Source organism: Salvia hispanica, chromosome 6, assembly GCF_029641045.1.
Source record: "Salvia hispanica isolate PSC_SH4W2 chromosome 6, Shi_PSC_v1, whole genome shotgun sequence".
Taxonomy (NCBI): Eukaryota; Viridiplantae; Streptophyta; class Magnoliopsida; order Lamiales; family Lamiaceae; genus Salvia; species Salvia hispanica.
In genome coordinates, this window is record NC_142697.1 from 2605719 (window position 1) to 2622047 (window position 16329).

General features: G+C 38.8%; 2 protein-coding genes across 3 annotated transcripts; both read left to right on the forward strand.

Moving 5' to 3' along the window:
* The first annotated feature begins 655 nt into the window (after nucleotides 1–655).
* On the forward strand, nucleotides 656–4113 carry CLV1 (Leucine-rich receptor-like protein kinase family protein). Its single transcript, XM_089061257.1, has 3 exons — nucleotides 656–1608; nucleotides 1692–3447; nucleotides 3542–4113. The coding sequence occupies exons 1-3, from the start codon at nucleotides 799–801 to the stop codon at nucleotides 3892–3894; spliced, it is 2919 nt and encodes a 972-aa protein (XP_088917383.1). The 5' UTR covers nucleotides 656–798; the 3' UTR covers nucleotides 3895–4113.
* A 1949-nt stretch (nucleotides 4114–6062) lies between these two features.
* On the forward strand, nucleotides 6063–14453 carry LOC148923030 (ATP binding microtubule motor family protein). 2 transcript variants are annotated; one of them, XM_089060864.1, is made up of 21 exons: nucleotides 6063–6578; nucleotides 6663–6862; nucleotides 6952–7075; nucleotides 7202–7296; nucleotides 7771–7906; nucleotides 8791–8856; nucleotides 8997–9059; nucleotides 9139–9189; nucleotides 9272–9354; nucleotides 9435–9546; nucleotides 9693–9741; nucleotides 9871–10103; nucleotides 10283–10519; nucleotides 11086–11145; nucleotides 11225–11287; nucleotides 11419–12049; nucleotides 12263–12510; nucleotides 13650–13759; nucleotides 13843–13921; nucleotides 14085–14136; nucleotides 14220–14453. In XM_089060864.1, exons 1-21 carry the CDS (start codon nucleotides 6090–6092, stop codon nucleotides 14297–14299), a joined length of 3261 nt encoding a protein of 1086 aa, XP_088916990.1. In that variant the 5' UTR covers nucleotides 6063–6089; the 3' UTR covers nucleotides 14300–14453. The 2 variants fall into 2 exon arrangements, 1 of the variants encoding a protein (XP_088916990.1); XR_016132707.1 differs by lacking the exons at nucleotides 14085–14136; nucleotides 14220–14453 and adding an exon at nucleotides 12660–12732.
* The last annotated feature ends 1876 nt before the right edge of the window (nucleotides 14454–16329 follow it).

Consider the following 16329-nt stretch of genomic DNA (forward strand, 5'->3'; position numbering starts at 1 on the left):
TTTTTAGTGGTGAATTTAAAAGTCCTAAATAAATAGTGAAGATCAATTATACGTACTCCCTCCGTTCCACATAATTTTACACCGTTCCACTTGGCACGAATTTTAAGAAATGTAATAGAAAGTGAGTTGAAAAAGTTGGTGGGATGTGGATCCTACTTTTAAAGTATTGGTTTTATAATAAAATGTTAGTAGGAATGAGTTAGTGGAATATGAGGTCCACTATCAAAAATGATAAAAAATGAAATGAGTAAAATTATGTGGGACAGATTAAAATGGAATATTGGGTAAAATTATGTAGGATGCGTGGAGTATTAATTAATAAACTTAATTGTTTGATAGTGTTCTTCAATGTATAAATAAAATGAAGTGTTCCAAAACTAAAAACTAAAATAGCAAACAGAAAAATGAAACGAATAGGATTTTGTCATGCGTTTAATATACAATTAGCTGCGTTTTAACCACAGCAGCTTGTGCTGTGGTTTCTAAAACTGCTGTGGTTTCTAAAACTGCAGAGGATCTGTGCCCCCTAATGTGGATGCTGTAGTGTTACACCTTAACGGCGTTAAAAAGTTAACGGTGACAACAATAGCTAGACATATTACGTCCAACACAGAGAAGAAGAATCTCACTAAAACAGTTTCAAATGCGCCACCTCTGAACCAAAATGCCACAATTCCATTTCCATCATCATTCATTATAAGAAAATCTACCAACAAAAATAGAGTATAAATTATTACTCCCAATTGCAATTCCATTACGCATCCATCCAAAAATCTCCACCACGCTGGAACCTGAAAAATGTTTCTGCTTTTCCTAATCTTCCTCAATTTCTCATCGATTTTCATCCATGCACAGCAATCAGACCTCCACACGCTCTTGAAGCTCAAATCATCTCTCCTCGGCCCCTCCGCCGCCGCCTCCGCCCTCCATGACTGGACTCCGCCGTCGTCCCCTTCCCCCTCCGCGCACTGCGCCTTCTCCGGCGTCACGTGCGAGGGCTCCCGCGTGACCTCGCTCAACGTCACCGGCGTCCCGCTCTTCGGCACTCTGCCGCCTGAGATAGGGCTGCTGGACGCCCTCGTCAACCTCACCCTCGCCGTTGTCAACCTCTCGGGGCCGCTGCCGCCTGAGATGTCGAATCTCTCCTCGTTGAAGTACGTCAACCTCAGCTGGAACTGTTTCAACGGCACGTTCCCGGCGGAGATGGTGCTCAGCTTCGCGGACCTCGAGGTTTTCGACGTCTACAACAACAATTTCACGGGGAATCTGCCGACGGAGTTCGTGAATTTGGAGAATTTGAGAGTTCTCAGGCTCGGTGGGAACTACTTCACCGGCGATATACCGGAGATGTACTCCGATTTCACGAGCCTCACGCATTTGGCGTTGCAGGGGAACAGTTTGAGCGGGAGAATTCCGCCGGGATTGGCTAAAATCCCCAATCTCGAAGAGCTGTATTTAGGTTATTTCAACACGTACGAGGGCGGAATTCCGCCGGAGTTCGGCTCAACATCCACTCTCAAGCTGCTTGACCTAGGCTCCTGCAATCTCACCGGTGTGATTCCGGCGAGTCTCGGGAATCTCAAGCATTTGCACTCTCTGTTCCTTCAGGTGCCATCACGGATCACTAAATACTTCCTATTTGAATCATAACACTGTTTTATATCTATGTATATATCTCTGTTGTATGATAGATCAACAATCTCACCGGTCAAATTCCGGTGGAGCTGTCGGCGATGACGAGTCTGATGTCGCTGGACCTTTCAATCAACAATCTCTCCGGCAGAATCCCCGAGAGTTTCGCAGAGCTGAGAAACTTGACGTTGATCAACTTGTTTCAGAACAGATTCGAGGGGCCTCTCCCCGGCTTCATCGGCGATCTCCCCAATCTCGAGGTTTTACAGATTTGGAACAACAATTTCACGCTCGGATTGCCGGAGAATCTCGGGCGGAACGGCAGGCTCAAGCTGCTCGACGTCGCGAAGAATCATCTCACGGGGCCGATTCCCAAAGACTTGTGCAAAGGCGGACGGTTGGAGATGATGATATTAATGGAGAACTATTTCTACGGTGCTCTGCCTCAGGAGTTAGGGCAATGCAAATCGCTAACGAAGATACGCATTAAAAAGAACTTCCTCAACGGTACAATTCCGGAGGGCTTTTTCCGGCTTCCTTTGCTCATATTGCTCGAGCTGGACGACAATTACTTCACCGGCGAGCTGCCGGAGGAGATTCTCGCCGATAAATTGGGTATCCTCACGCTCTCCAACAACTGGATCACCGGGAAAATTTCTCCGGCTATCGGTAAATTGACGAATCTCGTGTCCTTATCTCTCGATATGAACAAACTCTCTGGTGAAATCCCGGTGGAAATTTTCAAACTAAAGAAGCTCGAGAAGCTGAACTTGAGTTCCAACGCTTTAACCGGCGAGATCTCCCCGTCCGTCGCTGAATGCTCCGATCTAACATTCATTGATCTCAGCCTCAACGATCTGCGCGGCGAAATTCCGAAGAGTATTTCCTGGCTCCAGAATCTGAATCTCCTCAATTTATCGAGAAATCGGCTGCAGGGTCCTATACCGGGTGATATCGGACTGGTGAAACACTTAACCGTTCTAGACCTTTCCTTCAACGACTTCTCCGGCCGACGCCCGACCACTGGACTCTTGAGCGACCTCGACGACCGTTTCTTCGCCGGCAATCCGAATCTATGCCCGCCTCGCAGCTCCCACTGCGCCTCGGCTTCGACTCCAACGCAATCCGCCTCCCACAACAAGCATTCATCGAGCACGGCCATCGTGATCGTTGTGCTGGTGACTGCTCTGTTCATGGCCTCGGCTGCCCTGTTCATGCTGAGGCGTCGTCGTCTGGAGAAGCCGAGGCTCACTGCGTTCCAGAGGCTGGAGCTGAGAGTCGAGGACGTGCTGGAGTGCCTGAAAGAGGAGAACATCATTGGCAGAGGCGGAGCTGGAGTCGTCTACAGAGGATCGATGCCTAATGGGATCGACGTGGCCATTAAACGCCTGAGCGGTCGCGCTAACAGCTGCAACGATCACGGATTCAAGGCGGAGATAGAGACGCTAGGAGGGATCAGGCACAGGAACATCGTTCGTCTCCTAGGATACGTGTCGAACAAGGATAGTAACTTGTTGTTGTACGAGTACATGTCGCACGGGAGCTTGGGTGAGTTGCTTCACGGCTCGAAAGGGGCTCATCTGCAGTGGGAGTCGAGGTACCGGATCGCGGTGGAGGCGGCCAAGGGGCTGTGTTACCTGCACCATGATTGCTCGCCTTCGATCATTCATAGGGATGTGAAGTCGAACAACATTTTGCTCGATTCTGATTACGAGGCTCATGTTGCTGATTTTGGTTTGGCTAAGTTCTTGCAAGATCCCGGTGCATCTGAGTGCATGTCCTCCGTTGCTGGCTCCTATGGCTACATTGCCCCTGGTAAATTCATCCATTTCATCATAGTTATAGTTTCCAATTTAAAAATTATGAATCTATATAATCAAATCATGATCTTTTGTGGGTGTGTAAACAGAGTATGCCTACACATTGAAAGTGGACCAGAAGAGCGACGTGTACAGCTTTGGGGTGGTGCTGCTGGAGCTGATAACGGGGCGGAGGCCGGTGGGGGAGTTTGGAGAAGGTGTGGACATTGTGCGATGGGTGTTTAAGACGAGAGCGGAGCTGTCTCAGCCGTCTGATGCAGCGGTGGTTCTGGCTGTGGTGGACACGAGGCTCACCGGGTACCCTCTGATTGGGGTGGTCAACTTGTTCAAGATTGCGATGATGTGTGTTGAAGACGAGAGCTCCGATCGCCCTACGATGCGCCAAGTCGTGCAAATGCTCACCAATCCGCCGCAGGCTGCCCCTAAACTTATCACTCTCTGATCCCTCCGGCCTTGTATTGTTCAGGAAATAAACTTGGTTGCAGCTTATAGCTATAATGCTATCTGGTAGTATGTGTTAATAAGATTTCATTTCTGCTGGACTGGTTTCATGAATTGTGAGAGTTTGTAAGATATTTTGTATAGTTTTAACTATGTCAGTGTACTAGTAGGTAGATTTAATTTACATGTTGAATTGAAGCTCCATCACAAATTCCCTTTCCTTTTTGTTCTTATATATTCCCTTGGGAGCTTCTTGGTACGATAGAATGGAATGTTGGAATGAAATGTGATTCCAATTTTCATTCTATTCATTTGCCTGTGTGATGGAATGAATGAGTGAATTGATGAAATTGCAAAGGAAATCCAAGGAAATTGACATTTTATTCTTATTTTCATTCCATTTCAATCTATATTTCATTCTATCATACTCATACCAAGCATGTCCTTTAGTCTCTTATTAATTGGCTATTTTTGATTTGACACGAGTTTTAAGAAATGCAGTGGTAAGTGAATGAAAAAAATTAGAAAAATATGGATGTTATTTTTATATATTAATTTTATAATAAAATATGAGGAGATTGAGTTAGTGGGATATGAGGTTCTTTTATTATTAAAAGTAGTTGTGTGAATAAGAAAAAAGTTAGAGTCGAAAAATTATACAAGTACAGCTTCATCTCCATTTCAACAATCTCGTCCCCCGCTAAGAGATGAGCTAGTTTAATGCCTATAGGAGCTGGGTACAGAGTAACCATTCGGAGTGGGAAACCGACACTCCACATATTGTCTCCCCTCATCCGTTGAACCTTTCAGTCAAATGGAAGGGGGCGCGAGGGGTTGCGGCAAGGGGAGACGCGGGGCCAAAGAGCCAAAGAGACGATGCTGCTGGCAAGGTGCTTCATCAATGTTTTTGAGAATCTGATCGTCAGAAACGATCAGAAGTTCCAGATATTGTGGGACCGGTTTACTGATAATTATAATGCTCTGAGACCAAGAGGCACTCCAAAGCGTGGGTATGAATTGCCCCGGAAGCACTAGGTCGGGTTGAGAAGGACGTGCGGAAGTAGTACAACTTGGCTGACATTGCCAAGAAGGTGAGGATGTCTTGTTTTCCGAGGATAAGAAGGCATTTCTACTTACAAGTCTAGCAACTTCTCCAAGGAGTCCCAAATTTAGTGGTGGCTCGGAGGCTGAGGCTGGAAGTGGGTTGCCGAAGAGAACAAAAACTTCAGCCAGTGGTGACTACTTTTCGAGCGGTGGAGCTGCTTCCATCGACTTTAACCATGCGGTGGAGGAAGAGTCCAATAACTTCAGATCATCACCCTACACTCAGAGCCTTTTGATGGGGATTAAAGCGACGAAGAGAAAGGAAAGGCGAATGCTTCTTCCATAGGAACTGCCACCGCTCCCACCCAATCCGTCTCTTGATGGTGTTTCCTCGGCTTTGGCCGACATCAGTGTAAATGTGAGCATGCAACATATGGAATGGAATGTTTGCTTACCAAGGATATGTCGGATATGTCTATGGTACTCGCTAAAAAAATAGCCAGTAATAAGACGCTATTCATATACTCCCTCCGTCCCTGATAAAGAGTTACATTTTTCCATTTCGGTCCGTCCCCAAATAAGAGTCACACTTCATTTTTACCATATAGTAAGTAGGTCCCACGTTTCACTAAATCAATTCACTCACATTTTATTATAAAACCAATATAAAAAAATGGGTTCCACACTCTACTAACTTTTTCACCCAACTTTTCTTAACATTTCTTAAAATTCGTGCCCGGTCAAAGTGTGACTCTTAATCAAGGACGGAGGGAGTAATTCAAAATTCTTTTTGTTATTTATTCTAACTTTTTTTTAGCAAAAATTCATATATTTGCTACTAATTATTTTCACGGTTCTTTATTAGTAAAAAAATCATCTCTTATGCCCCTATGTGCATGACCAAATGTTTAATTTATCTTTTTGCATTTAGAATTATATCCAAAAAAATTAATAAAATAAGAAAATATATAGGAATAAAGAAGTAGACTATACATTCCACTGATACTATATTTATGACTCGTGCCTTTTCAAAAAGTGTTTATTTTTCAAAAATAAAAAAAAATTGTAATGGCCATTTGATTTATATATTTGAATTCGGGCGTCCCCCCAATTCATTCAAATCCAGGTAGCCTAACGGCTGAAAAAGTAGAGATGAAATCTCCACTGCCTTCGCCGGGTCCAGCCACCGTCACCGTCCGCCGCAATCCACCTCGAAGGGCACGTCCAACTCCCTCATCCGTCATCCCCTTCCGTGAACCGGAACCCTCACCCTCTCTTTTGCGAGACATTTTCGCCACTGATGCCGCAAACCACAACCCTAACAATGCCCAACACATCAAACAACCCGATGATTCTCCAACCACAACCCTCCCCGAAAATCTCAAGCTATTCTTACGAATTCGCCCCCCCGTTATTCACAAAACCAGCAGAACTACCGCAGAATCGAAGAACGCTTGGCCGAAAAATCCCAAGACCAATGCAAGGCCGAAGACGAAGAAGGCCACTGAAATCTGCGTACAACCGAACGAAGATCTGCGCTCTGTCACAGTCTCGACTCCGCAGCCGCTGCAAGAGATGAAGAGGATCAAATCGGAGGTGTATGAGGGGTTTTCGCGAGTGTTTCCTGCTGAATCATCTCAGGTTCATAATTACTTAGGTTATACATATTGTTTTCGTGTTTAAATTAATGATAGCTGAAATGATCTCCTTTTTATGGCTTGTTAGAATGATGTTTATGAGGAAATGGTGAAGCCTCTAGTTGACGATTTTTCCAAGGGGAAAAGTGGGATGCTCGCTGCCTTGGGACCTAGTGGTTCGGGGAAAACTCACACCGTTTTCGGGAGTGCCCGAGAACCTGGTATGGTACCACTAGCCCTTCGTCGCATTTTCAGTCAAGATGAAAGCACCGCAGCTCAATCATCTAGGTGGACTTTTAATTCAGTTTCTTATAAATGTTGGGGAGAATAAAAAAACCAGTTGTTGCTCATTAATTTCTGACTTGTTATGTCCGCAGGGTCATCTATCTTTCAATGTTTGAGATATCTTCGGAGAGAGGAAAGGGTGAAAAAATGATTGATTTGCTACATGATGGCGGTGATGTCAGCTTGCAACATTCTGTTCTCAAAGGACTTCGAGAGGTTATTTCTATAGAGAATTGTTTCCCACTTTTATTGCGTAGTTGCTTTTGTTCATCTTGTCTTGAAATAAAAAACCGAGATATTGACAATCATGTGATTATTTTTGGGTTGGCTTGTATTGTATAGGCTGTTGTTAATGATGCTCAGCAAGCTGAGTCTCTGATTGCACATGGAATGCTGAAACGAGCAACAGCTACAACAAATTCAAATAGTCAGTCAAGGTCTGTATTTCACGCGTAGCTTTCTTCTTAAGTATTACTTTTTCAAGAAAAACTGTCTTTTGTCTTAATATGATTAGTTTGCAATTTGCATGACTGCTTGAATGTGAAAACTTAACTTCTCGTTCCTCTCAATTGGCTCTTTTTTATGAGTGTAGGATTAGTGGTGAGGAATAACATGATAGACAATTTATCCAGGAGATCGTTATCTTTTCTATTTTTGTCGAACAATTCAAAGATAAGTTAATGATATGATCAAGTTCAATTTAGTAGTGGTAAATCTTGAATGTGAACTGAACTGGTTAACAACTATTTCCACTTAGTTGAATCTTGGTATATTGGCTGTGTGTTATATTCTTCTGTATTTCACTTCTGTCAGTTTCTCAAGTCTTCTTTCATTGTCTGTTCCTACTTATACTTATGTAGTTTTGCTAATGATTCTTCTCTTTGTTTTAATGGTGACTGTAATTTTTGTAGCCGTTCACAATGCATCATTAACATACGGTGGGGTTCCAAGCAAGGTGGTGAAGAAGTTGATGGTGATGCGAACTACACCACATTGACAATTGTAGATCTTGCTGGAGCAGAGAGGGAAAAGAAGACGGGAAATCAGGTATTAGTTCAATCAATAAGTTCCATGCAAGTGTTGTATCACTTTAAACAACTAGGCTACGAGTGAGTCTGATAGTTTCAAGCTTGAGAGCTCGATGAAAAATTTAATGCTTGAATTCAAGCTCAAGTGCTCAACTTGCAAGCCCAGTTTGACATGCTTGAGATTGACTCGATGGCAAACTCGTTAAGCTTCAGCTCAACTTGATAATTTGCACATATTGTGCTAAAGCATGTTTTAATTCAAAATCAAGCCAAAATACAAAGCAAGTTCAATTAGATTGATCAAACTTAAATAATTTTTAATCATTCATAACAAAAAATATCACAACCTAAACAAGATTCATCGTTCATGGCAGAGTTGAGTACAACCAGAACAAATAACCTAATTAAGACTTGGCTTGCTTACACCGTAAGTGGAAATTAGTTATCAACCATTAAATTTTTGTGGACAACTTGAAGTGATCTTAAACAATACAATGGCATTTTCTTATTTTTAAAAGTTCATCAGACTTGTTAAGGATAATCATGATGTTTTCTTGTTTGGATAGATTGCACAGTTTGATATTATCCTCTTGCTCTACTATATTTTTATTATCTTTCACTAAGTATGATACAATTAAACTCCTTTATCTTTCTTCTATGCATGATTTATAAAATTCCACTCTGGAATAATAGTTTTCTGAAAGCATTGGGCTATAATACCCTGAGATGTTATATTAGTTATTAATAGGCATTTCGACATAATTATGCAAAGAGACTGAGGTCTTATCAATAGCATCCAAATCATCCGAGCTATATACTACTAGAGCTGTATCACAGCCATATCTTCGTGTAAAACTCAAACTGATTTGTTGCTAATGGTATGGTTCCCATATTGTTTCTCAGGGGGCTAGATTGCTCGAAAGTAATTTCATCAACAATACATCAATGGTGTTCGGACAATGCTTGAGGGTATGAAATAAATTTGCATCCTAGTATATCTTATTGTGTTGTTATATTATCCATTACTATTATCACACATTCAATTCACACTTTTTTCAGCTGTTAAGCATCTCTTCCTCTATTCATTAAATTTTATTTTTTATTTCCAGTCACTGTTGGAGCACCAGAAGAACCGTAATAAAACACTGCAGAAGCATTACAAAAATTCCTTGGTACTCTTAGCTACTTTAGTGACAGTTTTATTTGGAATTATCATATTTAAGAACATATACATTGGTTTACTTTGATCAGCTAACCAGATATTTGCGAGACTATTTAGAAGGCAAGAAGAGGATGATGTTGGTAAGTTCTCCTGTTTTTGTGGGCTTGCTGTTTCATTTTTTTTATTGTTAGTGCTGTTTATCTTGAATATGATATCCTGCAGATTTTAACCGTCAAACCTGGAGTAGAAGACTATCTTGATACATCATTCCTGTTGAGGCAGGCTTCACCATTTTCAAAAATAAAGTAAGCATCTTCATGTATCATTACTTCATGTGGGAAAGGTTTGTACTCAACATAGTTATGGTTTATTGGAACTAATGTAGGTTTAAAACTGTGGAGGAGCCTATAAATTTAACCAACAAGAGGCCCAACCAAGCATTGCCTCAAGCAGGGCAACTAAAGAAAATGAAGTTTGGCAGCAATGAAAATTCTTCGGTATATAGCATTCACAAGATGCCAATTGTCTTTTACTACAAATTTATATTGCAGCTGTTATTCGATTAACTCAAACATTCCAGCAAATGTCTTCCTCTATTTCAAGTTTATCATGTCTATGGAGTTGACTTATTGTTATCTTTCAGATTACTGAAGGAAAAACTGACAGATGTTTCCCAGAAAATTTGCACAAAGGTTGTATTAGTATTTTAGCTTTGTCCAATGCAGCCTACATTTAAATCCCACTGCAACTTATTACAGTAACCCTTTTATTACGGCTCGTTTTATGTTAAAATTCCTTATATGGTATTGTCTTGTGGACAGAGATTGCTGTTAAAGCAATTGAGGGCTCTGTTGATCAAAGCATTCAAGACAACGATGAGAGCATAAATGTTCATGCTCTATCCAATGGTATTTCTGGATTGGGGATTCATGAAAATATGTTAAAGGTAAATGTCAACAATCTTAAGGTAAAAAAGGACAGGGAGTACAGAATCTTGCAAGGATTTTCGAAAGCATTGTGGAATGTTCTGAAACAGTACAAGGAAAAACTTGAGGTAATTTGGAAATGAATTGATATTCTTATGTTTGGATTATTCTCTGAGGTGTTAAATCCTTGAAAGAGAAATAATGTTGGAAATGAATTGATATTCTTATGTTTGGATTATTCTTCATCCAATACGTACCTTTCCAGATGCAATGCAATTCATTAATTTTTTACAATATTTATCAACAGGGAGTGGAAATAGAAAACTGTCATCTCAAGGAAAGCTTAGCCAATGAAAAGACAAGAAGTCTGGACCTCAAGAATGAACTTACCAATGAAAAGACGAGGATCTTGGACCTGGAAAATGAAGTAAAGGAGTTGAAGTCTCGATGTATTTGTAGTAAACCTTCAGCTAATATCTTGGAAGTGTCAACACATGGATCTGATTTTGATCTTTCACACTATCAAATGGCTAAAACTCCGGAGGTACTGCAAGATCTCATACCTACCTTGTTTTTATATTTGTATCTCTTCCTTTTTTAAAGTTCACGTGAAAGATTTCAAAAGACTCGGGAACAGATTACTGTAAATATCTAGGCTGTACTTGATTTTCTTTTAGTTCGTGTTCTTTTGTGTCTTTGAGATTGGGGATTTGGGCTGTATTCTAGTATTAATTAATGAAGGGATGATTTGTTTCCAATTCTGTATTGAAAAAGCATGCATATCAAAGTCGTTTGGAAGCATTTTTTTTACCTAATGCTTCACTCTTCACCAAAGTAATTTATTCTCCTATATCCAAATAACTATGTGAACTTTTAAATTTGTTATCTAAATTGCTTTGTAGTTGGTTCAATCTTTTGCCTCGACCCGTTATGTGAAATATTACTTGAATATTTATTGCAGAATCTGCAATGCAGATGCTATTAGTCTTTGAAACTGCTCGATTATGCCTTGTAGAATGTACCCTTTAAACTTGTTTGAAATTCCTAGATAAGAGATATCCTTTTCTATTTCACAAATTAACTTCTTGTTCATTCTTAAATTTCTTGCAGGTGAAGTCAGACATTTTATCTCCTTCCAAGACTGAAAATGAGAATACAGCCAATCCCTCAGTAAGCTATTAACATTTCTATTTAATACCACCTTATATTTCTCTTTGTTAGATATTGAAATTAGTTTATCAATGGTCAGGCTAGAGATTTGGTTAGATGTTTTGCTTCTTGTTCAGATGGAAGCAATGAGCAACACCCGCAGGTACACATTTTAAGCAAGTTCTCAATCATTTGTTTTTTCCCTTGAACTTCCTTGGGCAAGATTTTCCTACAATATTCTAGTTCATATTGTTTATAATGTGTTACACTTATCTGCAATTGCATATTCATCAGCAACTTGAAGATCTCAAAGAATGTAGTCTTGACACTGAAAATACAAAGGGCTCGAGAGATACAACCACACCAGATACATGCTTCAGAAATACAGCACTTCTACTTCTACCTAGTACTGACAGCTCCCCAGAATTGGTTTGCTGTGAGGATATGGGCACAATGGATATCTCTTGCACAGCCATTCAGTCGACATTTGGGTCTGTCTGCATTAATCACAACTCTGAACAAGATGCCTTAAATACTGGGGCAGATGTGAAGAATTTGGAATCAGAGAGTGAATGTGCGCTGGATGGATCTTGTCTTGTGGGTGTAGTTGAATATGAAAGCAACGGAAACTCTTATGACCATGAAGATCTAAAAGATGCAAAAGCAAAACAGGAGCCGACTCAGTTGCAAAATTCTATGGCAGCTATTCAGTCGACAAGTGGGTCCAGCTGTACCAGTTACAAGTCTGAACAAGATGCCCTAAATATTGTGGGAGGTGTAAAGAGTTTGGAATTAGAGAGTGGATCTGCACTGAATGGATCTTGCCTTGTGGATTATCTTGAAAATGAAAACAATAGAAACACCCATGACCATGAGGATCTGAAAGATGCAAAAACGGAAGAAGAGCTAACTCAGTTGCAAAATGGTATGACAAGTTCAATTGTTATACAATTTCTTTCTTACGCATGCTAGATATAGTACTTTCTTCCCTGATCCGGACCTGATTCTTAATCTCTTCGATTCTGAAACACAAAATTTCCCTTCCTCTCTTATGTTTTATTACTCTGAAAATATCTTTGGAAGCTTCTAGCTTATTCCTTTATATTCTGCACCCTTCTCAGTGATGCAAATTTTGCAGATAACAGCACATCATTGGTTGTGCATCAAAATCTTCCCATGGAAGCCCATTCGCATGCTGACCTGAAGTCTTCTGAATCTTGTCAGATTGGTGACACAGATAATCATGCCAATTTTGCAGATAATGACACATCATTGGTCGAAGAACAAAATGTTTCCGTGTCAGAGAATTTGCCTGCTGACCTTAAGTTATCGAGATCTCCTCGAAATGGTGTAAAGTGTGATCATGTGAAAGAAGAAGAGGATACGGTAAGTTTGATGCTTCAAGTCCTCGAATGTTATCAAAATTGTATTCATCTTTCTTCACAATCTATTTATATATGCCTGTCTTTGGAAAATGCTATTCAGTTACAAGAATTTATGAGATTAATATTTTGGATTTGTGTCTTTTCCAACAGACAATGCTTAGCCTTTGCTTACCATGGGAGACATTTACGAGAATTTTCTTCCGCTCCATTAGTCAAAATAAAGGTGTATAGCAATGACAATATATTAATTTCACCTTAGCACTTCGTCTTAGTCTTTCCTACACAATCATGAAGGATTCTTCTAAAGTATTGTTATACAACGTTACTCCACATTCATGCTAGAGGACAATAACTTTTATGGGTTCTATTTTAGGAGGGGGGGCCATTGGGGGAGTATAAGGGATTAAACCTTATATTCTCCATCAACAAATGCATTATGTTACTACTAGCATCAAGCATAATGGAAAAAATGAAATGGAGCAGACGTGTCAATGCATGTATCTCCACCTTTCTTGAACTACTTGACTATACCTTCCCAAGAAATCTGCTGTAATTCCATCTTACTCAGTTACTCCATTAAGTAACAAATAGTATCATTATTCGAGTTTACCTGGATTGTCTCTATTCCTTTATGTCAATCTCCTTGCTAAATGTTTGTGTTCATTGTCGCAACTTGCAACAAGACAACCATTTCTCAGATATTTGTTGTAAGCTCAATATACTCTTCATCTCTCACTTGCACGTGCACTTGCAGTGTAGTAATGTAGCATACATATCAATAGCCAACCGGTGCTTTATTGCCTATGTTACATAACCGATGTGGGATACTTATATTTTATAGCACTGCCTGCATACTCTGTTGTCCAAATTTCTGTTTACTAATCCTTCAGCTTGCCCTCGTGAAGTTGTGATTGAGGTGCACGTCTGTTAAATGGATAAACTCTAGAGTCCGTTACTTCTAATTCTCACTTTTGACACTCTAAAATTGAGCTTTATGCATGAAATAAACCTTATATTCACCTTTGATTCTGGAATGTGTTAAAAGGATGTATTTATGCATTTCTAGAGCTAAAATTATGAAATTTTCAGTGTTTATGGCTTTTGGAAAAGAACTGATAATCTTGAACTATATGGTGGCAGCTGAAGCCACTGGGTAGTATACTGCCGAAGGAAGGAATGGATGCCCAAAACAAGCCCAAATCTCATAAAGTTGCTTCTTGCAACAATCAGCTTACTAAGAAACCGAGAAGGTATTTTTATGGTTGATTTGTTGGAAGTCCTGCCGCTTCACATACTAATAACTCATATCAATCACTTTTGTCAACTTATTCAGGAGGCTGCAACCAGCTTCGTCTCTGTTGTTAAAGGATCTGAGCATGTTGGACATCAACGATGAAAATGACAAACCAAAGGTGAATTCAAACTGTTTGTACACATCTCTTAACCTTAAAGCATAGGCAATGGCCCCATGGTTATTCTTAGATTTGTGCACATTATTATTCAGCATACATAAGATACTTGTTTCTTTCGTTGTATTGACAATGACAACTATATAACTGCGATATATCATTTCAGGGAGCCAAGGCAGGGAAGAAAGTGACAACGGATGAAAAGAGCAGAACACAAGGCAGCTTATCTCTCCTTAATTTGCTTACGAAAACTTGATCGGTGAGATAAAGTCTCATTCTCTAACTTTTCTTGTATGTACAGGCCTATTTTGGAAACATCTGTTCTTTGAAGCCACAAAAGTCACTCTTCACCTTCTTACAGATCATCATTTTGTTACATAAAAAAAAGTCTCTTCTTATCTTTGTTTCTATTTATTTGTCTTTATAGTTTTGTCATCTAATGGTTCTTATGCTCTAAGAACTCAGCTTAATATATTATGACAAATTTTCTGACATGCTATTTTAGAATGCATTTTATGCCAGAAGAATTCTAATACTGATTTTCTTTTAGTTTATTGTTTTAGATCTTTGATTGCTAATCTGTGGAGTTCTTTGTTCACTGGGTCTCTTTTCATAGACCTTAATTTAGATAATTGATTTGAAATAGACAATAATTTATTCTGGACTACTTTCGAGTCATTTAGTTATGAAACATTCAGTATATGCTTCACTCTTTTCAACTAAAAATCAAAATTGCACCCAATGCTGCAACCAGTACAACTACTGTTCATCTTCGGGCCTCATTCATCGTTGCGCTGACTGCTCCAATTGCACCAAATGTCGCGACCACCTCACACTTTTCACCCTCTCTGCAATACAACCACATTGTTTGATGGAATGCTAACGTTAAAAATTGAGTTGTGGTGTGATTTGGAATATGAAATGAGGCTTCGTTGAGTTTTTGCCAAGGTGAAAAAGATAGTGAAGTTTCAAATCCAAATATAAATGTGAACGTTTAAATTAGGACTATAAATTTTTTAATCTTAAGTTAGAGTGATTCAATTGAATGAGCTGCCCCAATGCTGAGCTGTAATTTTTCATTTTCGTGATTGAAATTGATATTGATTCTATCAAGATAAGACATCAATAGAAATGTCAATATGATTAAAAAGATATTATTTGGGTGATGTTTTCAATTGTCAAAAGATGTGGTGGCTGAGAAAGGCTTGGATGATTAATTCGAAATGTATAAAATCCGCTACGAAGAGTGTTCACATACTCCATATGAATTAATGAAATAGTCTTTATATTATCCCTTTGCATTGATTGAGATCTTTTCAAACTTAAGAGTAAGAAATTAAACAACTAATAAAATGAATTATCAGGAATCATAATATAACTAAATCATAAACTTTTTAGTCAAATTCTATTAATTTAATATGATATGAAATTTGAATATTAAATTATGTAGTTTTAATTTATTTTAATTGTCTCACCCATGCTCAAAACGACGTCTACTAGTGACATTCAAACGGCATTGTTTCAATAAAATACAAAATAAAAAGAATAAAAAATTGAAAGGAAAATTAGAGAAAAATATTCTTACTTATTTAAATGTTATCGTTTTGAGCATAATAACAACCAACGGTTATATATTGATATAATATTATTAAATTGAAATTTCGTGATTTAATATAATATAACAAATTTACTGTACTACTTATTCTAATCCGAACACGTACATTTGAATTTCTTTATTCTTGTACTCCATTTCTGACTATATGGTTCAATGAAACGGGAATATATTATGTGTGCATTTGTGTGTTGTAGATATATACGTATATTTATATTTTATATGAATGCACTAATGTTGATTTTTAGGAGCAGGTGAAAACAATTGGATAACATGAGGGGTGCAAGCCAAGCATATCTCTATTATTTGTTTATCATTACTATATTATTATATTTTTTTCATATATTATTTTCTTGTTCATTAAGTTAGAGCTATTCTTTTCCATCAACCCAGAAATATAATTATTTTTATTTTATTTTACGTATTTATTTCAGTTCTGTATTGTTCTTGGTTTGATTGACGGACAAGCTCACACAATAGACTTTTATCTCTCCAATATTGATCGCAATGACAATGCCGAAATTTTGTTAAGAGAAATGATCCTTTAACACAAGCCTTGATCTCATCTCATGTAGTATTATGCTAGATGTTGATCTGATGGAGTATTATTTTGGTCTCTATCGATGAACTACGAAAAGTAGATGGTGTTGGTTGTGTCATGAATAATGTTTATATGGCTTTTTATAAATATTTGAATGAATGTCCAAGTACTTTTACAAGTTACTATATTATTATATCTAATAATAGTAGTATTTAATTTGAATAAAATATTATATACTCAAGTATGCAGACCCCTTTT